The sequence below is a fragment of the Talpa europaea genome, assembly GCF_964194135.1.
Source record: "Talpa europaea genome assembly, chromosome: 10".
NCBI classification, from domain to species: domain Eukaryota; kingdom Metazoa; phylum Chordata; class Mammalia; order Eulipotyphla; family Talpidae; genus Talpa; species Talpa europaea.
The window spans coordinates 15,741,821-15,761,219 of NC_140077.1; the positions used below are offsets into that span (position 1 = coordinate 15,741,821).

Sequence of the window (19,399 nt, forward strand, 5' to 3'; positions counted from 1 at the left end):
CTCAGGATGCTCAGTGTTTGGAGACATGAGGGGCCACAAAGGTCATCCTGTGTTCCTCTAATCTCCTTCAGACCTCCTTTTCTTTCTCCCTCCTCTCATTTTCCTTTCCACCCTCCCAGAGTCATTCCATATCAACATATACCCTGTATGCCCAAGCGACATGTGAGCTTCATGCTCGCATCCCCCTGGCAGACTTCTGTAGTGTGTATTCTTCCTTTTTACCCTAGTCTCTTGGCTAAAACAATGTCTGGATGCAGTGGTGCCCTCTCTGTGAAATCATTCCAGATCCCCATTGTCCTGCTGAACAAGTCCTTACATAGCCACTCACATATCCAAGTCCTTACATATTCACTCTCATAACAGTCATTACATTTTGTAACATGGCATGAACCCCCAAAATATAGTGATTGACTCAAGGCAAAATACTACTTTTTTGTTTGTTTGTTTGCCTCAGTAACATATCCCTGGCACTGAGGGGTCAGTTTTTGACCAACAGTCATTGCAATAGTAAAATATATATTAATACCTATGATGTAATAATAAGTTACACTATGTGGGTCATAATATCAGTTACCGAAGCACAAGTAGATGCTCATTTAAACCTCATGAAGGTTCTTATTTACTGACTTTTGCTCTAACTTAGCTTCCTCCAGGTGCAAACAGAATCATGCCAGGCAAGGGCATCCCCTTTATCTTTATTGTGCCTGCCTCCCCGCCAGGCTCTGCCATTCAATAATTCTGCCAAGTGGTATCTTTTTCTCAACAACAGAGTGCTAAACAGTGATTTATTGCTTGAATACACATTGCTTTCATGAAAGTGATTTGTTTAAAACAACAGTAAAGCGCTAAATAAATTATTCATTCCATGCTAATTCTTCACTTTTATGTGCCATAGTAAGCGTCAAAATAAGCAGCCTGTGGGGCATTTTATTTTTGCTACATTAATCTTGGACAGTTTAAAGAAAAAAAAAAGGAGGAAATCTAAAGAAGAGGTTCCATTTAAAAACAAATAGATTTCTTTTTTTCCATAGCCTCCTGCTGCAGCCAGACAGAGTCCTGGCACCTGCTCTTCCCTCCCCTTCATCACTCTGAGGCACTTACTGAACCCCTGACTGTGCTCATTGACCCCTCACACATGTGCACAGTGTCATCCCTTTTCTCTGCAAATGCTGATTTGTGGTGGCTGAATCCCTGTCCCAAGACCAGGAATCAGGCTCCTTCCTAGGAGATTTGCATTTCTTGGGGATGTCAGGGTGTTAGGTTTCTAAATTTCACTGGTGTCTTGATTTAGGATTAAAATATTATAAAGCAAGAGAAGCAGCAGTGGCATACTTACCCCATTTGTGCAACTGATTTCCCATGTGGAATAGGGGTATCATTTGTGTCTAACCTTTCTTATCCTTCTCTACTGGAAACCTCATTTCCTGTGTTTGAGTTAGGGACATTTGAGTGACTTTCAATTTATGAAATCCTTCATTAGTATAGGAGCAGACAGATGGTTTTGTAGATTATTGGGAAATTTCTCTCCTCTTTTCTCAGTGTGATTCCTCCTTATTCACAGGGCAAGGAGCAATGAGGGTCTCTGACCGGTGGCTGTAGAGTCTCAGTGAAGGCTGAAGAGCTAATTCAACCCACCCTTCAAGCCCCTCACTCCAGATCGGAAGCCAGGAAGATTAGGTTTAAATATGTGTAACCAGAGCCCCAGCCCATATCCTATCCTATGTCCCTAGGGACTGCTCCATTCTCTTTATTCCCACAGTATTTAGTTTCTAAAACATTTAATTATAACCTCTATGCCAGTTCTTAGACTCTCTCCCCATCTATAATGTATAATAAGGACATTTATTTATTTCCTCATTTTACATCTTCTATAGCACTTAGAAGAACAATGGAAACTTGGTCAGTGCCTAGAAAAGTAGTTGAGTAGGTGATAATAAGTTGGTGTATGATTGAAAGATCAATCGATCGATTGATCAATTGATTGATTAGATAGATAGGCAATCTTCAGGTTGGTTAAAAGCAAGAATTATCATCTTGGAAATGCTTTAAAGCTCTTTTCTTGCCCTCTCCTCTGAGTCCATATAGCATGCTGGTTAAACACCTGAGCCTTGAGCTAAATTTATTTAGATTTAAATCCCAGATTTCTTTCTTATCAGCACTAGCTGATCTTGGGAAAACTCCTTGAGTCTCTAATGTACCATCTGAAAATGGCCAAAGAGGAAAAGACAGGGCAGTTAGAAACACAAATACATTGTTATTCAAAGTGTTTAGCAGAGTCATAGTTTTTTTTTTTAAAGTACCCAATAAAATAAACCAGCTATAAAACGGAATTCTAATTTATCGATCACATTTACAAGGAAAGAGGAAAAAAAAGTTAAATTGATTAAGGTCATATGAGGAATTAAAATTGACTCTGTAAGCAGAGTCCAATCCCCTTGACTTCTAGCTTTAGGCCTCACTCTGTCACCCTTATAGACGTGCATTGTCCCATTTTGCAGAGGAAGTGTTTTTAAGAGTCTTTTAGTAAGTAGATGAAAGACCTGGAATTCAGACTTTGATTACTGGAATATCCCCGCTGATGTACTTGCACTTACTCAGGTCTGTCCATTCCTAGATAGAATAAACTCACATACTGGGAGTGAATCTCTGAAGTGTCCTGGCCAACCTTCAGATATCTCACAGATCAGTACGTGAAAGCAAATGGTTCTAAATAAAAGGACAGAAAAATCAATAAACCTTTGGACTGGATCATAGACATGTTTTACAACTACTCAGCTCTCCCAAAAGAGATCCACAGCATTGAATTATCTGTAGCATTTAATCCTTTAATCAACCTAAACTTTCAAGAGGAAATACAAAGTGTTTGGAATATCATTTCTAAAATTGGGATTTGATGAAATGGTGGCACTCCTGTATTACAAATACTGAGGATTTTGTGATTCCACTCTGCTCTGGAGACTTGTTACAATAATTGCTCATATAACTGGAACATGTTGTTTATGCCTGGAAAAATCTATCACCAATATCACTACCATCTGACCATCAACAAATACTGAAGTTCAGTAGGTCAGCAGAAGAACTTTATGTCTAGGTTCACATGGAGTTGTGAGAGTTCAGGGGGCACTGATTTGAATGGGAGTGTAGGGGCAGTATTATCTTTAACCTAGGAAGTCCTATTATGAAATTTAAGCTTTAGGATCAGCAGAAGGCCATAGAAATATCTCAGAGTATGAAAATGTATCGATTGTTATTTTAAAAAAATATTGCAGTGGTAGCAGTGTCGAGGGTGACTTGAGGGAAATGAGATGGGATGCTGTCAGAGGTATTAAAATAGGCCAGACCAGGTTGAGTTGAGATTCAGTGGGAGAGGTATGTGGAATGAGAGACTGGTTAGGTGCAGGGAGAGAAGTGGAGGGTTGAGTCAATAAAGAATCAGAGCCCTATTGTGTGCCAAGGTAATAGCATTCACCAAGCAGGGCAACAGTGAGACTGAGTTATTCAGCACTGGATGGTCTTACTGGGTGACCCATGGGGATCCTTAGATCCCTCTGAGATAGAGTTTGACAGAACATGCATTCAGCATCACACACCAAGGTTATTAACACAAGAGCACTTACATAGACACAAATGGGCAGTCTTTAGGGCAAGAGTTGCCCTGTCCTGCCTGGGGTTGGTTTTATACACCCCTTTGCCTTAGTTTTAGTGTTTGTGCAGTCAGTTGCTTTAGCTGTTGGTTCCTTGTCTCCTTCTGCAGCTTTATGAACCCACCAGCACCCTGTACTGTTTCTCGGCCCTCTTCAGTATTATAATAGGAAGAGACCTACAAACATGTAGTGTAACATAGTGTAACAATGGAGAAAACTGACGTCCAAGGAGGTGCATTGACTTCCTCAGCGTCAGTGTGCTAGCACCAGAGCTCAGGCTCAAACGCGTCCCTCCTGATTCATAGCCCAGAACTGCTAGAATGGAGAGCTCCATTGGAAAGGTCTAACACACTGTTGTGGATGCCCACTCAAAGGTGGATTTAGAGTGAAGCTAGTAAAGTTTCACATTCAGAACCTTTATAGAAAGGTGTTACTGTAACTGTGGGGCTTGGGAAAGGGGTTTGTAGATTTTTATTTCAAGTAGAGAGGGAAAGACAGGCTGCAATCAGAAAGCATTTCTATGTCTGCTAAACTGCCTCAAGGAAGGACAACAGGCAAATCTTTAAGGCACTGGTTAGTTGTTTTCATCTAATTTCTCATTCTAATAAAAGCTCACACTTGAACTTAGTTTTATTCTTAATTTTGTTATTCTTTATCAAAGAGCAACCCAACATTGTGTGTCTTCCATCCTCATAAAACCTGAGTCAGGCCTGATCCTACAGATTCTGGTCCTCAGTCTGTCCCTTTCAGCAATCCCAGGTCAGAAACGGCCCACTCCAGCCTTCCCTTCTGCACAAGAGCAAGTGCTTCATGCACCAAATCAGTACAATGCAGGTAACATTAGTCTTTACTCTCAGAAGCTCCTCATTGCAGCACTGATTTTTCTAGAAGTGTCATCTACACCATGTGTCAAAAGAGGAGAATGGAGTGAGATAATCTCTTCAGTCCCTTTCAGTTTTGTATTATGTGTCTTTTAAGAGCTTGGCAAAAATGCTATTTTTTTTTTTTTTGTATCCACCCACCAGGCTTCTAGATCCTATGGTAGAGGATCAAATCTAGAACCACAGAGGAGAGTTTTGGTTCTCTGACTCCATGACAGGGAATAGGTAATAATCCCTTAACTTATATAGGATTCTTTCCTCCAACAGAAACCTACATTATTTATTAAAACATTTCACTTGGGATTTCAAACTGTTGTTTAAAATTCATTTTCAAACCTATTTTTTTAAGCTTTGACTTTCTTTTTAGGTAAATTTGTGTCCCATCAAATTTTAGTACTCAGTCGAGGCCAATAAAAGATCTACTAATAGAGAAGTTAGTTATTTGCTTGTTTATTTATTTATTCATTTATTTAATATATGAGTAAAATGTTTCCCTTTTTCCCCAATCTACCTTAAGACTTTCCCACAAGGAAGGAAAATATTTTAACTTGGCTTGCTGACTAGCTCTGGTGTTTTATTCTTGCTGCTTTTGTTAGTTGTACTGTATGGAATATGAGATGGTAAAATGAAAAAATGAAATTAAAAGCTGACATTCTTTCCAGTGTCTTATTGAGCTTCTTGTTTTGACTCAGATCACTGTAATGCACATCTTATTTATCGACTTCCTGTAAATATGCTGTGGTAACCTTGACAAATAAACATTCGTAGAGATTGAGCTAACCTCTTCAGATCCATGCATAACAACCTGAAAACCAAGATGGAGACGTGGAAAGGGAAGACTTTCTTCATTTCTTTATATCGAAGCTTAATATAAGGTGGCATTTGAACAGAAGGGCCCCTTATCGTTAACACACAGTTTGCTGCTTAATGGTGTGTGGGCTCTCACATAGGAAGAGTCTTAATATTTAGATAGTGTCTATAATTCAGACAGAGAGTGATTTGAGAGTTTGGAGATCTGTCTTTCTCAGATCAGTGCATCAGGAATGTTGAAAGGGAATGTCTCCATTTTTCACATTACCTCTCTTCTACCAAACTCAGGTTGTAACTCTTTTGCTTGACTATGACAGGCTTCATAGCTTTGTTTCTTGATAATCAGAGAGGAGGCAATGCAAGACGCATTTTATTTTTGTTTTACAATTCTTTGTGTTTTATGTTTCTGTAGCAAAGTATGGATTGACTTTATTGGAATGGGGACAGATCCAAAGATGAGTTGGGATAGAATCTCCATTCCCTTCTAAGAACTATGGAGGGGAACAGGTAATAATAGTTTGCGGTTTGTTTCTTAAACTGTGAAATAATGGACTTGGACAAAATATTCTACCTGGTTTCCTTGCCCCGTTGCTCTCCACACAGCCCATCAGGTTGTATGCTTTTCTCCCTCTACTCCCTAGTCTAGATCTGTGTAACTTTCCTATTTCATTATCCTTTTAGAGGACGGCTTTGACTTGAATATGCCTTTTCCTCAATTTTTGCAGTATTATTTTATCTTGATATTCTTTGGAGTGGCATTGGTGCAGATATCTGGTGCTCTTAGAAAAAAGAGGAAGTATCATTTAATTTAACACCTTTTTTCTTGCTTTGTTAATACACAGGTTTAAAATAGACCATAGCTTAGGGCAGAATAATTGAAGTACAAGAAGAATATTAAATGGTCAATATTATGTACTAGGTATGGCTATATGTTTGGGGAAATCCTTTTATTTTATTCAAATTAGAAGAGGAGGGAGGAGAAGGAGGAAAAAAATAGGACTGAAGTGTCATCAGTCGGCTGTGTCATGTCAGATTCATAGATTTTGCAGACTACTTTTTTTTTAATTTGATAGAATCCTTCCCTTGGGAAATAGAAGGACAAGGTAAAAAATTATAAGTTGTATTTTCAAGATTTGTGTGGCTTTCATCAACTTGAATTAGTTTGTTAAATATAATACCTGACTCTAGGAGTCGGCTAATAAATAGACTTTTATTATAAACCTTTCTTTGATTCTTACAAGTAGGGAGAAGCTGACTTCAGCAGACATAGGGGAAGAAATATGAGTTGCCTTGAGTGATTACTCCAATTTTTCTCACAAGCAGCTCCTGGGACAGTGCTCCACAGTCCCAGTACTGGTCTTACAGTGTCCCTCTACAGAAATAGATTCAAAGGGAGGAGGTAGCAAATTTTGCCAAAAAATGTACCTCCCACAAGGACTTTTTCATATGCTACAATTTGCTCCATGCTCATGTTCACTTGGTTATCTCCGTGCCCCTGTTATTCTCTCTATCACCATTTGCTGTTTTGTCATTTAACTTCCCCTCTGGAGGAGGAAGGGCTGTTTACTCACACCATTTCAGTATCTTGCAGAGGATGTTGCACAAATAAATTTTACATTAATTTATGCATGTGCTCTTATAGAACTTGAAGGTATTTGGGGGGGTTAAGAAGCTTCCAGAAATAAAAATCTGACTATTGCTTGTCCTATGCCCCAAATTCATACCCCTCTTTCTATTGTTTTTTTTCTTTTTCCGATTGTGTTTGTAAGTGGTGGATTTCCTCTTTGTGATGACTTCAAGTGCACACGTTGGATTTTGCATGTATGCACATGCATCATGTCACCCTTTCACCTCCCTTTTAGGTCTCCTGCGTCTAGTTCAGCATCCCTTTGATGACTCAAATATAGCACAATTACACATTCATTTAAATTTTCTGACAATGACAATACTGTAAATCATGCTGTTGAAATCTGTAGTTAATGTAACCACATTCTTTGTCATGAGCCACCTGGCAAATGAACAACTCCCCAAAAAGATTCTACCATGACCTAGAAACTTAAAAATTAACTGAAAATGCGAAATAAAATGTCATTGACCTGATGTCAGTAAATAGTTAAAACTTGTTCATTTATTTTAAGAAAAAAATATTCCAGCGATGTCTGAAGGAAGGCAGAGCAAGAGAGAAGGAAGCTTTGGCTAGGACCAGATTTTCTACATTACAGGTCTTCAACTTTCGAGAGGAACAGAAAACGAGAATCCTTCATGGCTCCTCCTTGCGTTAAGTTACAGTCACATTCTTTCACTAGTGTGCTGTAGGGATTTTGGCACAGTGACCAAAGTCTGTGAATAATGTAAGTTAAACTTGTCCACCACCTAAAATCTGAATAAGTTATTTAGCTTCCGTGTACCTCAATCTCATCAGAAAGAAAAAAAAAATGAGATAATGGACCTCCCTGGTGGTGCAAGAGGTTAAGTCTCAGCACTATCAAGCTATCAGCAGCCACTGCAGCATGAGTTGGATCCCCCATCAGGGAGCTACCCACATGGTGCAGAGATCCCTCCTGTCTCACCTGCTGTTCCCCTCAGCAATGTATTTCAGTAGATCTGCCTGTTCTGCTCCCCACTCTGTCTCTGGTGAATCCTCTCACCACTCCCCAAACTCTGGCCTACACCCCAGTTCTTTATGCAAAAAAAAAAAAAATAGTGGTCTCTGGCAAGCTGCTGCAGAAAACATAGAAGAAGTGGTCTTTCAAAATTGCATGATGAAGAAATAGCAGGATTTGCAGAAAGAGGCTGAAAAGGTGAAGATAACGAGGTTCAGCTGCTGCCTGATCCTGCTGTCATTTTCAATGTGGCAATCTCATTGCTCATCCAGCTAACTGAGGTCCACCCCAGGGAGCAGAATTATGAATGTTAACATGGTTGAGCTCTGTGGAGACCCCTCTATGTTACAAGGACAGAAACACCTGCCCCAGCCAGCCCTGAATCACTAATGACTGTGAGGAGAAAAAAAAAAAAGCAAGAAAAAAAAAGCTTTGTTTTATCAGCTAGGACCTTTGTTACTCTTCACACTATTCAGAATTTGGAAATACCACCACGAACAAAGGAGACTTTAGGATCAAGGTAGCAAGGTCATACTTCTTTTCCCTTGAACTTATTCCACTTCTTCCACATTTGGACGTACACACAAAAGAATGCAAATCATTATTAAGTGCAAAATGAGGGGAAATCCTGCTCTTTCAAGATTTCCCTGTGCTTAAGGGGTGACGAGGTGAAGTAAAGTGACCAGGCCATGAGCCTGAGGAATTCGAATCCCTGTAGATGTCCATTAGTTTCCCCAGAATCCAGAGGCAACCTCCTCCTTCAAGAAACATACTTCTTAGTCCTCTTCTTGCAACCACACTACTGCTCCTAAGTAATAGAATTAGAAGACACCATTCATAGGGGCACTATTTTCAATTCCTTCTTTTGGGGTGAGAGGGATGAAAAATACAATGACCTCTCTCCCTCACTCCCTTCCCCCACATTACCCTGTCTGTTCTCCCTTCATCAGGTGGGAATTCTTTAAGTTATCAAAAGAAAGAATCAAAGAGGCTTTTTTTTTTTCCTTAATAAAAAATCCTATGCTGCTTTTTGGGAAGTGCAGAATAAATTTGGTTTTCTCCAGTTTCCTAGTTAATGCAAAGTTTTCCAAAAGTGCAATCAGGTTATCAGCAAGGCATTTGAGAGGTTCTTTAAATTTTTGTGGTTTCATTCTTAAATAATTTTTTATGTTATTTAAAAAACACGTTATCACATTCAGAGGTTGTAGGGAGCAGGAATGGACACAGTGCAGGTTTTCTAATCCAGCAGACCGGGTAAAGGAGGAGTCAGAGTCCTCAGTGGCTTTTGCAGGTTTTTTATTTAATTACCAGGTACATGACAGGCAGGGGTGCTGGGGGGCCGGGAGGCTGGTAGGCCTCCCAGCTCCCAGCAAGTCTTCACTGTATCTGGGCTCTCCGGCGTTCTCTGCCTCTCTCTCGGGTTCTCTTTTGGCTTTTACTGGCGTCCCCGTGACGCCGCCCTTAAAAGCACAGTCTTTGCCCAGGTGAATCTCATCTACCTATGCCCACACTCTATTCCAGGTGCCCGCCATCAGGCATGCATTCAGGACCGCAAGGATCTATCTTCTATCCCGATGGCGGGAGGGCAGAAAAGCCTGACATTTTTCTTTACCCTACATAGGTGTCACATGTTTAAAAGCTTGGCATGCTCGAGACTGCAGGTATATTAACTTAGGCTGCTGCAATATTGATTCATCCTGTCACTGGCTCTATTTGGTGAGTCCTTGAGTCCTTCACTCAAAGAATACAATGAGAACTAGACACACTGAGTGGAGACAAGAGCACCAGGGTTTATTGTAAGTGATAGACTAAGAGAAAGAGCTTCAGGGAGTTCCCTTCAGAAAGGGGTGGTCACTGATCAAAAGTTGTAGCCTGGTTTTCATAGAGTCCCTAGCCTTTTCGAGAGACATAAATGAGGCAGCATCACAACTGTGTTTCCTTCAGGTCAGTGTCTCCCTGGTGCCTGTGCGGTTGCTGTACCTGCCTCATCATGCATCATGCGTTCAGAAAATAGAGGCCAAATCCCACCCGGAGGCATGGATTTCCGTATCATGATGAGTCCCCAGCTACTGCAAGTCACTTCTGGTTGTTCTGCACAAGCTCATTATCTGACTCTGACCAGTTTGGACCCAGAGTCCTGCAGCTTCTTTCTTCTAATTGCAAGGGGACCCAATAAACTGTAAAACTAGCTCAAGAATGCATATGTTGCCAAAAAAAAAAAAAAAAAAAAAGGTCATGCAAAGAAATAATGAGTCAAAGTAACTTCTGGTGGGGGCTCTCCAGACATAGAGCTACCTGTCTCAGTTCTCATGCATGCCAAGAGAACATTGTTGACTGGCTTTTTCTCTTTTACACTAGAACACTTGTAGAGGCAGGACCAGACACAGTGCAGGTTCTCTGATCCCATGCAGACCGGGTAAAGGAGGAGTCAGAGTCCTCAGTGGTTTTGCAGGTCTTTTATTGGGGTTCACCAGGCATATGGCAGGCAGGGGTGCTGGCTGGGGGCTGGGAGGCTGGCAGGCCTCCCAGCCCCCAGCAAGTCTTTACTCTATCTGGGCTCTCTAGCGTTCGTTCTGCTGCTTCTCGGCTTCTCTTTCGGTTTCGGCGGCAGCGGCGGCGGAGGCGGCTGCTGCTGCTGCTGCTGCTGCTGCTGCTGCTGCTGCTGCTGCTGGCGTCCCCGTGACGCCACCCTTAAAAGCACAGTCTTAGCCCAGCTGAATCCCATCTACCTAGGCCCACACCCTATTCCAGGTGCCCGCCATCAGGCATGCATTCAGGACAAGGATCCATCATCTATCCTGATGGCGGAAGGGCAGAAAAGCCTGACATTTTCTTTACCCTACAACACTCTTTTTAATTGTTCACATGCTAGTGTTTTTGTTGTCTCTGTGAACACTTTCATTTTGTAATCCATGTGGAAAGAAGTTGGGATTAGAGGACTGGAGGAGCGATTCGGCAGGAGTCTCCTCCAGGGCCCATTATGGCTGCTGCTTTATCCCCTGACTTTATTGAAGTATAACTAGCAAATGCAATTGCATATTTTTAAATTGTACAAGTTGATGATTTGATATTCATTGTGGAATGATGCCAAGATTAAGATAATTAACACAATCATCACTTCCTATAGTTGTATCTTTCTTTATGTGTACGTATGTATGTGAGAATGCTTAAGATTTGCTCTCAGCAACTTTCAAGTGTGCAAGACTGTGTTATTGCAGTTACCTCAGAGTTTGTCCTTTTTCTTTTTTTAAACATTCATTTATCCATGCATACAAGACTGGGGCACAGGTCAGAGGTGCAGTGGGCAAGAAGATTCACCAGAGACAGAGTGGGGAGCAGAACAGGCAAACCGACTGAAATACACCGCTGAGGGGAGCAGTGGGTGAGCCAGGAGAGGTTTGCTGCACCATGGGGGGAGCTCCGTGGCTGGGGATTGAACTCATGCTGCAGCAGCTGCAGACAGCCTCGTATGTAGGTTGCGTCTTAACCCCTTGCGCCACCAGGGAGGCCAGTTTGTCCTTTTTGGAACTGAAAGTGATACCTTTTGACCTGTAGCTTCCCGTTTTCCCTTCCACTAACAATTATCCATTCTGTCCTGTTTCTATTAAATAATTTTGTTGTTGTTTGTATATTTGTTTTAATATTCCACATACAGGTGATACCATCCAGTGTTTGTCTTTCTTTATCTACTTATTTCATTTGGCACAATTCCCTTCATCTTGATGCCTATTGTTGCGACAGCAGAATTTCCTTACTTTTTAATGTAATGCCATGTTTTTTTTCAGTGATGAGTTACTAACCCTTCTATTTGGAGAGGGGTAAGAGACTGGTTTGTTGGAATTAATCAGTGGGAGCTTTAGAAGACCCTGTGAATAATAGTTTGCTAAGTCTAGGTGGTGAAAATTCCCCAGACCCTCACACAGCCCTGCAGAGACTGGCACTGATTCTAGTGCCCTTCAAGCCTCCAAAGAATGGATGATTTAAGAACAACAGTTTGGTGGGAGGGCTTCAGCCTGCTCTTTATTAAATATGGGCAAAGTGGAGCTCCTTCCAGAAGCTTTTTATTTAAGTAATGGACCCATTACAAATGGATAGGACAGAATGCATGTTGTGGTAGACCTTCTAGATTGGTTGGGAAATACTCAGACATGTCACTGTGGAAAGTTCCAGAAATAGCAGGACACTGAGGGACTGGAATTTTGTAGGCAGAGGTTGCTAAGCATGGGGAAATGGAGTGGGTCAGGTTCTTTTTCCGCCTCCCGTCACCTCCTCTACGCCAGCTTGGCAGGCTTGCATTCCTGCCAGCTGCCTTACTCACATGTGATATTGTGTTGATGCAAACGGTGCTTGGGAGCGTGAGCACGGGGCATGCAGGCCTTTGACTCTGGCCACGGGCTGAGAGGCCAGAGAGCAAGGGGCGTGTGCATTTGTAATAGAGACACCTGGGGACCAAGCAGCAGGGTATAAAGCGGAGATTCATGGGAGCTGGGGCTCAGTTGCTGCCTGCCTCTTTCCTGGCCTCCTGGTCTGCCTCTGAGTCCAGTTCCCTGATGCAGCATTTAAGGTATGATAGAGATACTGAAGGCTCCGAAATTCTTTTTGTCTTCTGGAATCTGCAATGAACCTGCTGGCCTAGGATGATTGCACAACACAAGCCATAGGTATTTATTTACATCTATTTAAAGAAAGTACCCTCAGATTTAGAGAGAAATGTAAAAAAAGCTAGTACCATAGCATAACCACTTAGTGTTTTTTTTTTTTTTTAAGATTATGCAACCAAGAACTGGGTTACAGCCAGAGGTGTGGGGGGGATTCGCTAGAGACAGAGTGGGGAGCAGAACAGGCGGATCTACTGAAATACACGGCTGAGGGGAGCAGCGGGTGAGGCAGGAGAGGTCTGCTGCGCCACGTGGGGAGCTCCCTGGCTGGGGTTCAAACTTGCACTGCAGTGGTGCGGGCTGCTTCTTAGGTTGTGTCTTAACCTCTTACTCCGCTGCTGCTTACTGTTTTGAAAGCAAGATACAGAAACAATGAGATGCTGATGAATATTTGTAGGGTAAATAATAAGTATCAGTTTTTTTTTGTCCTCCTGCCATTAGATTAAATGCATGCCTGATGGCGGGCACCTGGAGTAGGGTTTGGGCATGCAAAGGTGGGTGCACCTGAGCCAAAAGACTGGGCATATAAGGCCAGGGAGGCAGAGGACAGTGTGTTGTGGTATGGAGTGGCGTGGTGTGGAGGACAAAGGCGTACGGGGGAGGACAGTGGAGAACATGTAAACAGCTAAAACACAACACAGCTGCTAGAACCAGTGATGAACCTATCCAGTTTGGAATGGTTGCATTACAATATTCCATTTTGTGTGAGTGTGTGTTCATCAAAACAGCTTTGTTCTCACTGATTGGATTTATGATTCAATGCTATACTCTTAGACTCATAAAAGTAAATCTGTAAATACAATTGTTTACTGAGTGAATAATAAATTATCATTTGTATGTTTTAGTACATATAACATTCCATTTGACTAAACAGTTCCAGTGATTTTTTTTTTTTTTTTTAGGTTTGAAAAATATACCAAAAGAGTAGGCAGTTGGACCAGAATAGGCAGGCAATGACTTTTCCCCTTTTTTTCTGAACAAACGGTGGTAGTTCTGACTGTGGCTGCCTAACAGGTGCTGACTCCATTAAATAGTATTGATAACTAACCAGAATGAGGGAACAAGCAGGAACAAACAAACCTAATATAATGACCCTTTACAGGAGTAAAGCAGTAAACAGTACATAGAAGAGGGAAAAGAAGGAAGAGAGGATTTTAAAAATCGATTGAAAACCTAACTAACGGTTAGCAGCTCTCCCTCCTTTCTAGTTCTTCTGAAAACAGAATGATTGGATTGATTCAAGTAGACTTGAAATGCTGCAAACGATGCCTTTTCAGGTGCCATGTTGCTATTCTGCCAGAGTGTATCATTGGCATTTTGGTTTTACTGGCCCAGCAAGAAGGGTAGGAGAGAATTTTTATCTCCTCACCCACTGTAGGGTAAAGAAAATGTCAGGCTTTTCTGCCCTTCCGCCATCAGGATAGATGATGGATCCTTGTCCTGAATGCATGCCTGATGGCGGACACCTGGAATAGGGTGTGGGCATAGGTAGATGGGATTCAGCTGAGCTAAGACTGTGCTTTTAAGGGCGGCGTCACGGGGGGACGCCAGCAGCCCCAGCCAGCCAGCAGCAGAACCTGAAGGAGAAGCCGAAGCAGAAGCAGAGAACGCCAGAGAGCCCAGATAGAGTGAAGACTTGCTGGGGGCTGGGAGGCCTGCCAGCCTCCCAGCCAGCACCCCTGCCTGCCATATGCCTGGTGAACCCCAAATAAAAAACCTGCAAAACTACTGAGGACTCTGACTCCTCCTTTACCCGGTCTGCATGGGATCAGAAAACCTGCCCCGTGTCCGTTCCTGGCCCTTACACCCACCTGCCTGTGAATTGTTTCCACTATTTCTACATGGGAATGTGCATGAGAGTCTGTGTAGGGGGTGCGAGGCGTCCACACCATTACATGCTGGGTTAAAAGTTTCCCTCTCTGGGGCTCCTCTGAATTCCCTTGTCAGGTGGAGGGAAGACAAGCCTGGGACCAGCTGGACTTCATTATTTAGTTTACTGCCAGATTGTGTATGAGAGCAACTACCTAGAAATGCTTTATATTCACACCCCCATTTCCTTGGTGGGGAATTTGTAGACCTATTCGGCAAAATCGTATCAAGGTGGAGCAGCAACTTTGTTCCGTGTCTTCAAACAAACAGCCACCCTGCTGCCTCTGATCAGCATTCCTGGGATGGCGGTGATTGAAATTTAGCACTTAGAGCAACTTAATTGGCACACGGTTCTGCTAAGCATATGCCCCCACCACAGGCGTGCCATCTGATGTGCCCATAGGGTGCCCAGCACCTCCCACGTGCTCGCATTTTGCTAAAGAAGCAAGTTTTGAGCAGATCCTTAAAGGAAGTCTAGGCTGTATTTGAGGAAAGGGTGGCTATAAGGGCACAGGGCCTGGGGTTACTGCCTGTTGTGGTTCACCGTGGTTCTACATTCCCTTGAACTTGGAACAGATCTAAGGTCATGGAATTGCAGTTTGCTTGTGTGAACAAAATGGGCAAAATCTGCTCATTGATGCTTCTGTCTCCAGTAAATTGGGCTCTGGGCTAGCAGAGTGGAACTTGGAAGGATTCAGCACTCCTCAGCAGCTTGCTGCCTTGGAATTCAAGGTTACAATGTTCTGTGCTCACTGTGGCTAGAACTGATCCCTTGGCTTCAGAGAAAATCTGGGACATCGATGTCAACAGATTTTTTCTGCTGAGTTGGAAACAGCAGGACTGGGCAAATGTTCTAGGTTATGAGTATCAGGAGAGAAATATGAACATCAACAGAAAACTAAGCAGGTTCTTTTGGCTTATGTAAGAAGAGCAGGGAAGGGGTAAGTGCCTCAGTGGCTAGGAGGACGCTGCTCCCAAGTGCCCTGGTGCTCATGTACTTCAAGTAACCAGGCAACTTTGGTCTTACAGGCGCCTAAAGAAGCAGTGTGTTAGGCTGCCATGATGGGCTGGACTTTTAGTGGGCGTGCTGGGGGCAAGTCAGCTTTCTGTCAAGTTACCTTTTCTTCCACAAGCACATTCTGTCCTAAGTGGATCATACTTCCAGGACTCATCTGTTTTTGTGATCTCCTTTGGTACCGTGCGAGATCCTGTGTTCCTAATAATACATGCTAATAAGTGTTTGCTAAATTCTGAATGGGCTGCCTCTGACGAGTGAGACTAAAAGTAGCAGTAGTTTAGAATCACAGGTGGATTGGCCATAAGGCTAATGAATTTGCACAGGTTGCTCTCCAGGGAGCCCAACCTGTTTTGAAGTTTAAATTTATAATCTTCTGTTTCTTGTGGAAAACCTCCACAAGCTTCAGGTCCCCATAACGCAGATTTACTCCTGTTAAAATGCTATTACTTAACTCTTATGGGTTCCATTCAAGGGCTTTCCTAGAAAGTGGAAGATTAAAGCAACTAATAAAGCCAAACCCACAAAGGAGTAAAGAGAGAAAGAACTACCATTTAAGAACCCCATGTTAATTGAAGGGCAATTTGCACTAACATCTAACTCCTCACAGCAACCCTTTCTGGCAAATGGCATTACTGCCCTCACCCCTTAATAGTTGGGAAAATTGAGGTTGAGGGAAGCTAGGTAACCTTCCCACAGGGTACAGTTACTAGGACTAGGAACTATATACATCATTGACCTTCCTCTCTCCCAATCATCTGCTTAGTGGCTGCCTTGCAGGGTGCATATTTGATAGTTTTCCTAATAAGTGTTAAGCTCATGAGGGTGAGAAATGCCTAGATGAGCAGGTGTCTCTTGCTGCAGGTAGGAGGAGAAAGTTGGGGAGAGGATCAGGCTTGGTTTCAGGGAAGACACTGGCATATCCTTATCCAGTCTATGTGAGTGAATAACTGTAACAATTCATTCAATTATGTTAAGCACCCATTAAAGGAACCCTAAGCCTTCCCTTGGGCCATTTCAGTTCGAGGAGATTGTAATTGTTTGAGACTAACCATGATTTCTTCTTTTTCCTTCAGGTGATCCTCATTTTGACAAAGTTCTATGACTATAACCTGGGGAGCATCACCGAGAGCTCACTTTGGAGGTATGTGGATAAATTGAGCTAATAATTACTGTGTTATTTAAACATGAGAGCCAGGACTACTCCCCCCGCCCCCTTGGTCCTGGTAGGAGGTTTCTAGTTATGCGTACACCTTCTTTCCCTGTTTCTGCTCTGTGTTTCCTTTAGCTTGGGTTGAAGTTTGTCTCCGGGCTGACCCGATCCTCACCCTTATCGACACCTTTATCACAGGTCATTTTGCTAAATGTTCATTAGCTTTTCTTTATGCATTTTGGTTGCCATGGTTCTCCCTGATCTGTGAGCTTACTGGAACAGAAGAGAAAGCACAAAATATCTTCATAGAAGGGAATCAATGCAACCTTTAGGTCAGCCGCTGCCAGTGCAAAGCTCTTTCACTGCTTCCAGTCAGTGGTGGCCCAGCTCACTACCATCACACAGTGTGCACACGCACTCATGTACCCCTCTATCTGTGGGGTTCATACTATATTGCTTCACACATATAGAGTGTACAATATACACTTTTTCAAGTGAGTAATCAAATCCTTTAGAGGCAGACTATCGCATAGGTGACCAGCACCAAAAACAGTCCCCAGAAACCCAGACTGCTCTTCATTTCCTTCTTTAAGGGGTGGGGAGAGGTGATTGTGTGATCTGTTGTTTCTTTTTCGTTCTAAAAACCTGCTTCATTTATCTCACTTCTGAGGGATTCTTCTCCACTAGCCTGTGCCAAGTGTTCACACCCAAAGTGATCTCTGAAGCCCAGGATCATTGCTTCTGATTGGCCAGACCTGGGTCATGTGAGAATCCCTAAGTTTGTGAGAGGATGGAGACAACCCCAGCGAAAACACTCCATAATCATAAGACCTTGGCAGCAAACCTAGTGTAAGGGGCAGGAAGAGCACAGAGCAGGTTTTCTATCATCCCAGCAGACAGGTTAAGGGAGGAGTCAGAGTCCTGGAGCCCTCAGTGGCTTTTGCAGGCTTTTATTGGGATTTACCGGGTACACAGCATGCAGGGGTACTGGGGGGCTGGGAGGCTTCCCAGCCCCCAACAAGTCTTCACTCTACCTGGGCCCTCTGGCCTTTTCTTGTGGCCTTGTTCTCTGCTCTTCTCGTGGTTCTGCCTCTCGTGGTTCTGCCTCTCGTGGTTCTGCCTCTCGTGGTTCTGCCTCTCGTGGTTCTGTTTTTGCTGGTGTTTCTGTGAGGCCGCCCTTATAAGCCCAGGTGAATCCCATCTGCATATGCCTACACCCTACTCCAGGTGCCCACCATCAGGCATGCGTTCGGGACCGCAGGGTTCTGTCATCTATCCTAATGGTGGGAGGGCAGAAAAGCCTGATGCTTTTACCTTACCCTACACCAAGAATCTCTCCTGATTGTTCAATGGCCTTGTCATAATGACAGGTAATTATGTTGAAAATCACTTCTGATTGGTGACCTCCCACCCAAGGGTACCTGGACTGAAGGGGAGTGGTTATGTTAATAGCAGTAAAGGGGGCATGGGCTCAGGACAGACCAAGCTAGTGGATTTCCACCATACAGATCAGTGGGCCACTTCATCACCTGCCAGATGACCAGGAGACATTGGTTCTCAGTCTCAGGGCTAAGGCCTGGGGAGAGACTCCGTTTGCCCCATTTGTGTTAGGTGTCCAGTCCTGGTACAGTCAGCAATAGCTGGAGGGTTGGTTTACACAGTGCACTTAGCTGGAGGGCCTGCTCCTCTAAGGAAATGAAGTAGTCACATAAGAGGGTCATAAATTAGGGCCTCCCCTGGTGGCACAGTGGTTGAGTGCTAGGCTGCGAAGCTGCCCTCAACCTCAGCAGTGCTGGTTCCATCTCTGGCCACCAGCGAGGGTCCCACATGGCAGGAGGGTCTCCTGCCACCTGCTGCTCCCCTCAGCAGTCTACTTAGTCAGTCTGCTTGTTCTGTTCCCCGCTCTGGCTCTGGTGAATTCTCTCACCCTCTGCTCTTCTGACTGTACCCAGTGCTTGTATAAATAAATAAATCTTTTTCAAAAATGAGGGTCATAAATTAGATATCCCAAAATACTTTATCATAGCCCAGAAGGGAATTGTTCATTAATTTGATGCTATTTTCCATTAGGCTGGCACTGCATATGAGATCTCAAAAAAATTGTTTTATGTTTTAGGAGAACCCAAGATGACCAACAAAAAGGGTTGATTCTGTGCTCTTTTTTTTTTTTTTAATTTTTTTTTTAATTTTTTTTTTATTTTTTTTTTTAATAGAGGCATGCTTTTATTTATTTATTTGTTTGTTTTGTTTATACATGCACTGGGTACAGTCAGAAGCACGGGAGGGTGAGAGAATTCACCAGAGCCAGAGCGGGGAGCAGAGCAGGCAGAAGGACCGAAGTACACTGCTGAGGGGAGCAGCGGGCGGCAGGAGAGGTCTGCGCACCATGTGGGACCCTCCTCCGGTGGCCGGGGAGCAGCCGGGATCGAACCGGCGCTGCAGAGGCCGCGGGCAGCCTCGCAACCCAGCGCTCAACCGCTGCGCCACCGGGGAGGCCCTGATTCTGTGCTCTTACTTGTATTTAGGCATTTAGGTTACTGAATCCATTCCCCAATTAGGAGGTCAGTTATGCCGAGTTTTGTCCCAAGGAATTTATTTGACTAAATCAAAGTCTGTAAGGTTTGGTAGAACCTCACCAAATATAATTCTTTAATTCATTAAGGGCCTAACAGCTGCAGTCTTGAAATTCTGAATCCCTTCATCAGAATCTCCATGACTGACTAAGTTTTGGCTTCCTTGATAGATTTCTCAGATGTATGTAACTAA

At 43.2% G+C, this 19,399-nt stretch overlaps 1 protein-coding gene across 4 annotated transcripts in view; it reads left to right on the top strand.

Moving 5' to 3' along the window:
* SORCS1 (sortilin related VPS10 domain containing receptor 1) overlaps positions 1 to 19,399 on the top strand; it is a gene marked incomplete at both ends in the record, with an annotated part of 470,229 nt that overhangs the window by 162,915 nt on the left and 287,915 nt on the right. For all 4 annotated transcript variants that reach the window (XM_084244881.1, XM_084244882.1, XM_084244884.1 and 1 more), the window contains one exon: positions 16,557 to 16,624. In XM_084244881.1, coding sequence (XP_084101007.1) covers positions 16,557 to 16,624 — 68 coding nt within the window. The remainder of the gene's footprint in view (positions 1 to 16,556; positions 16,625 to 19,399) is intronic.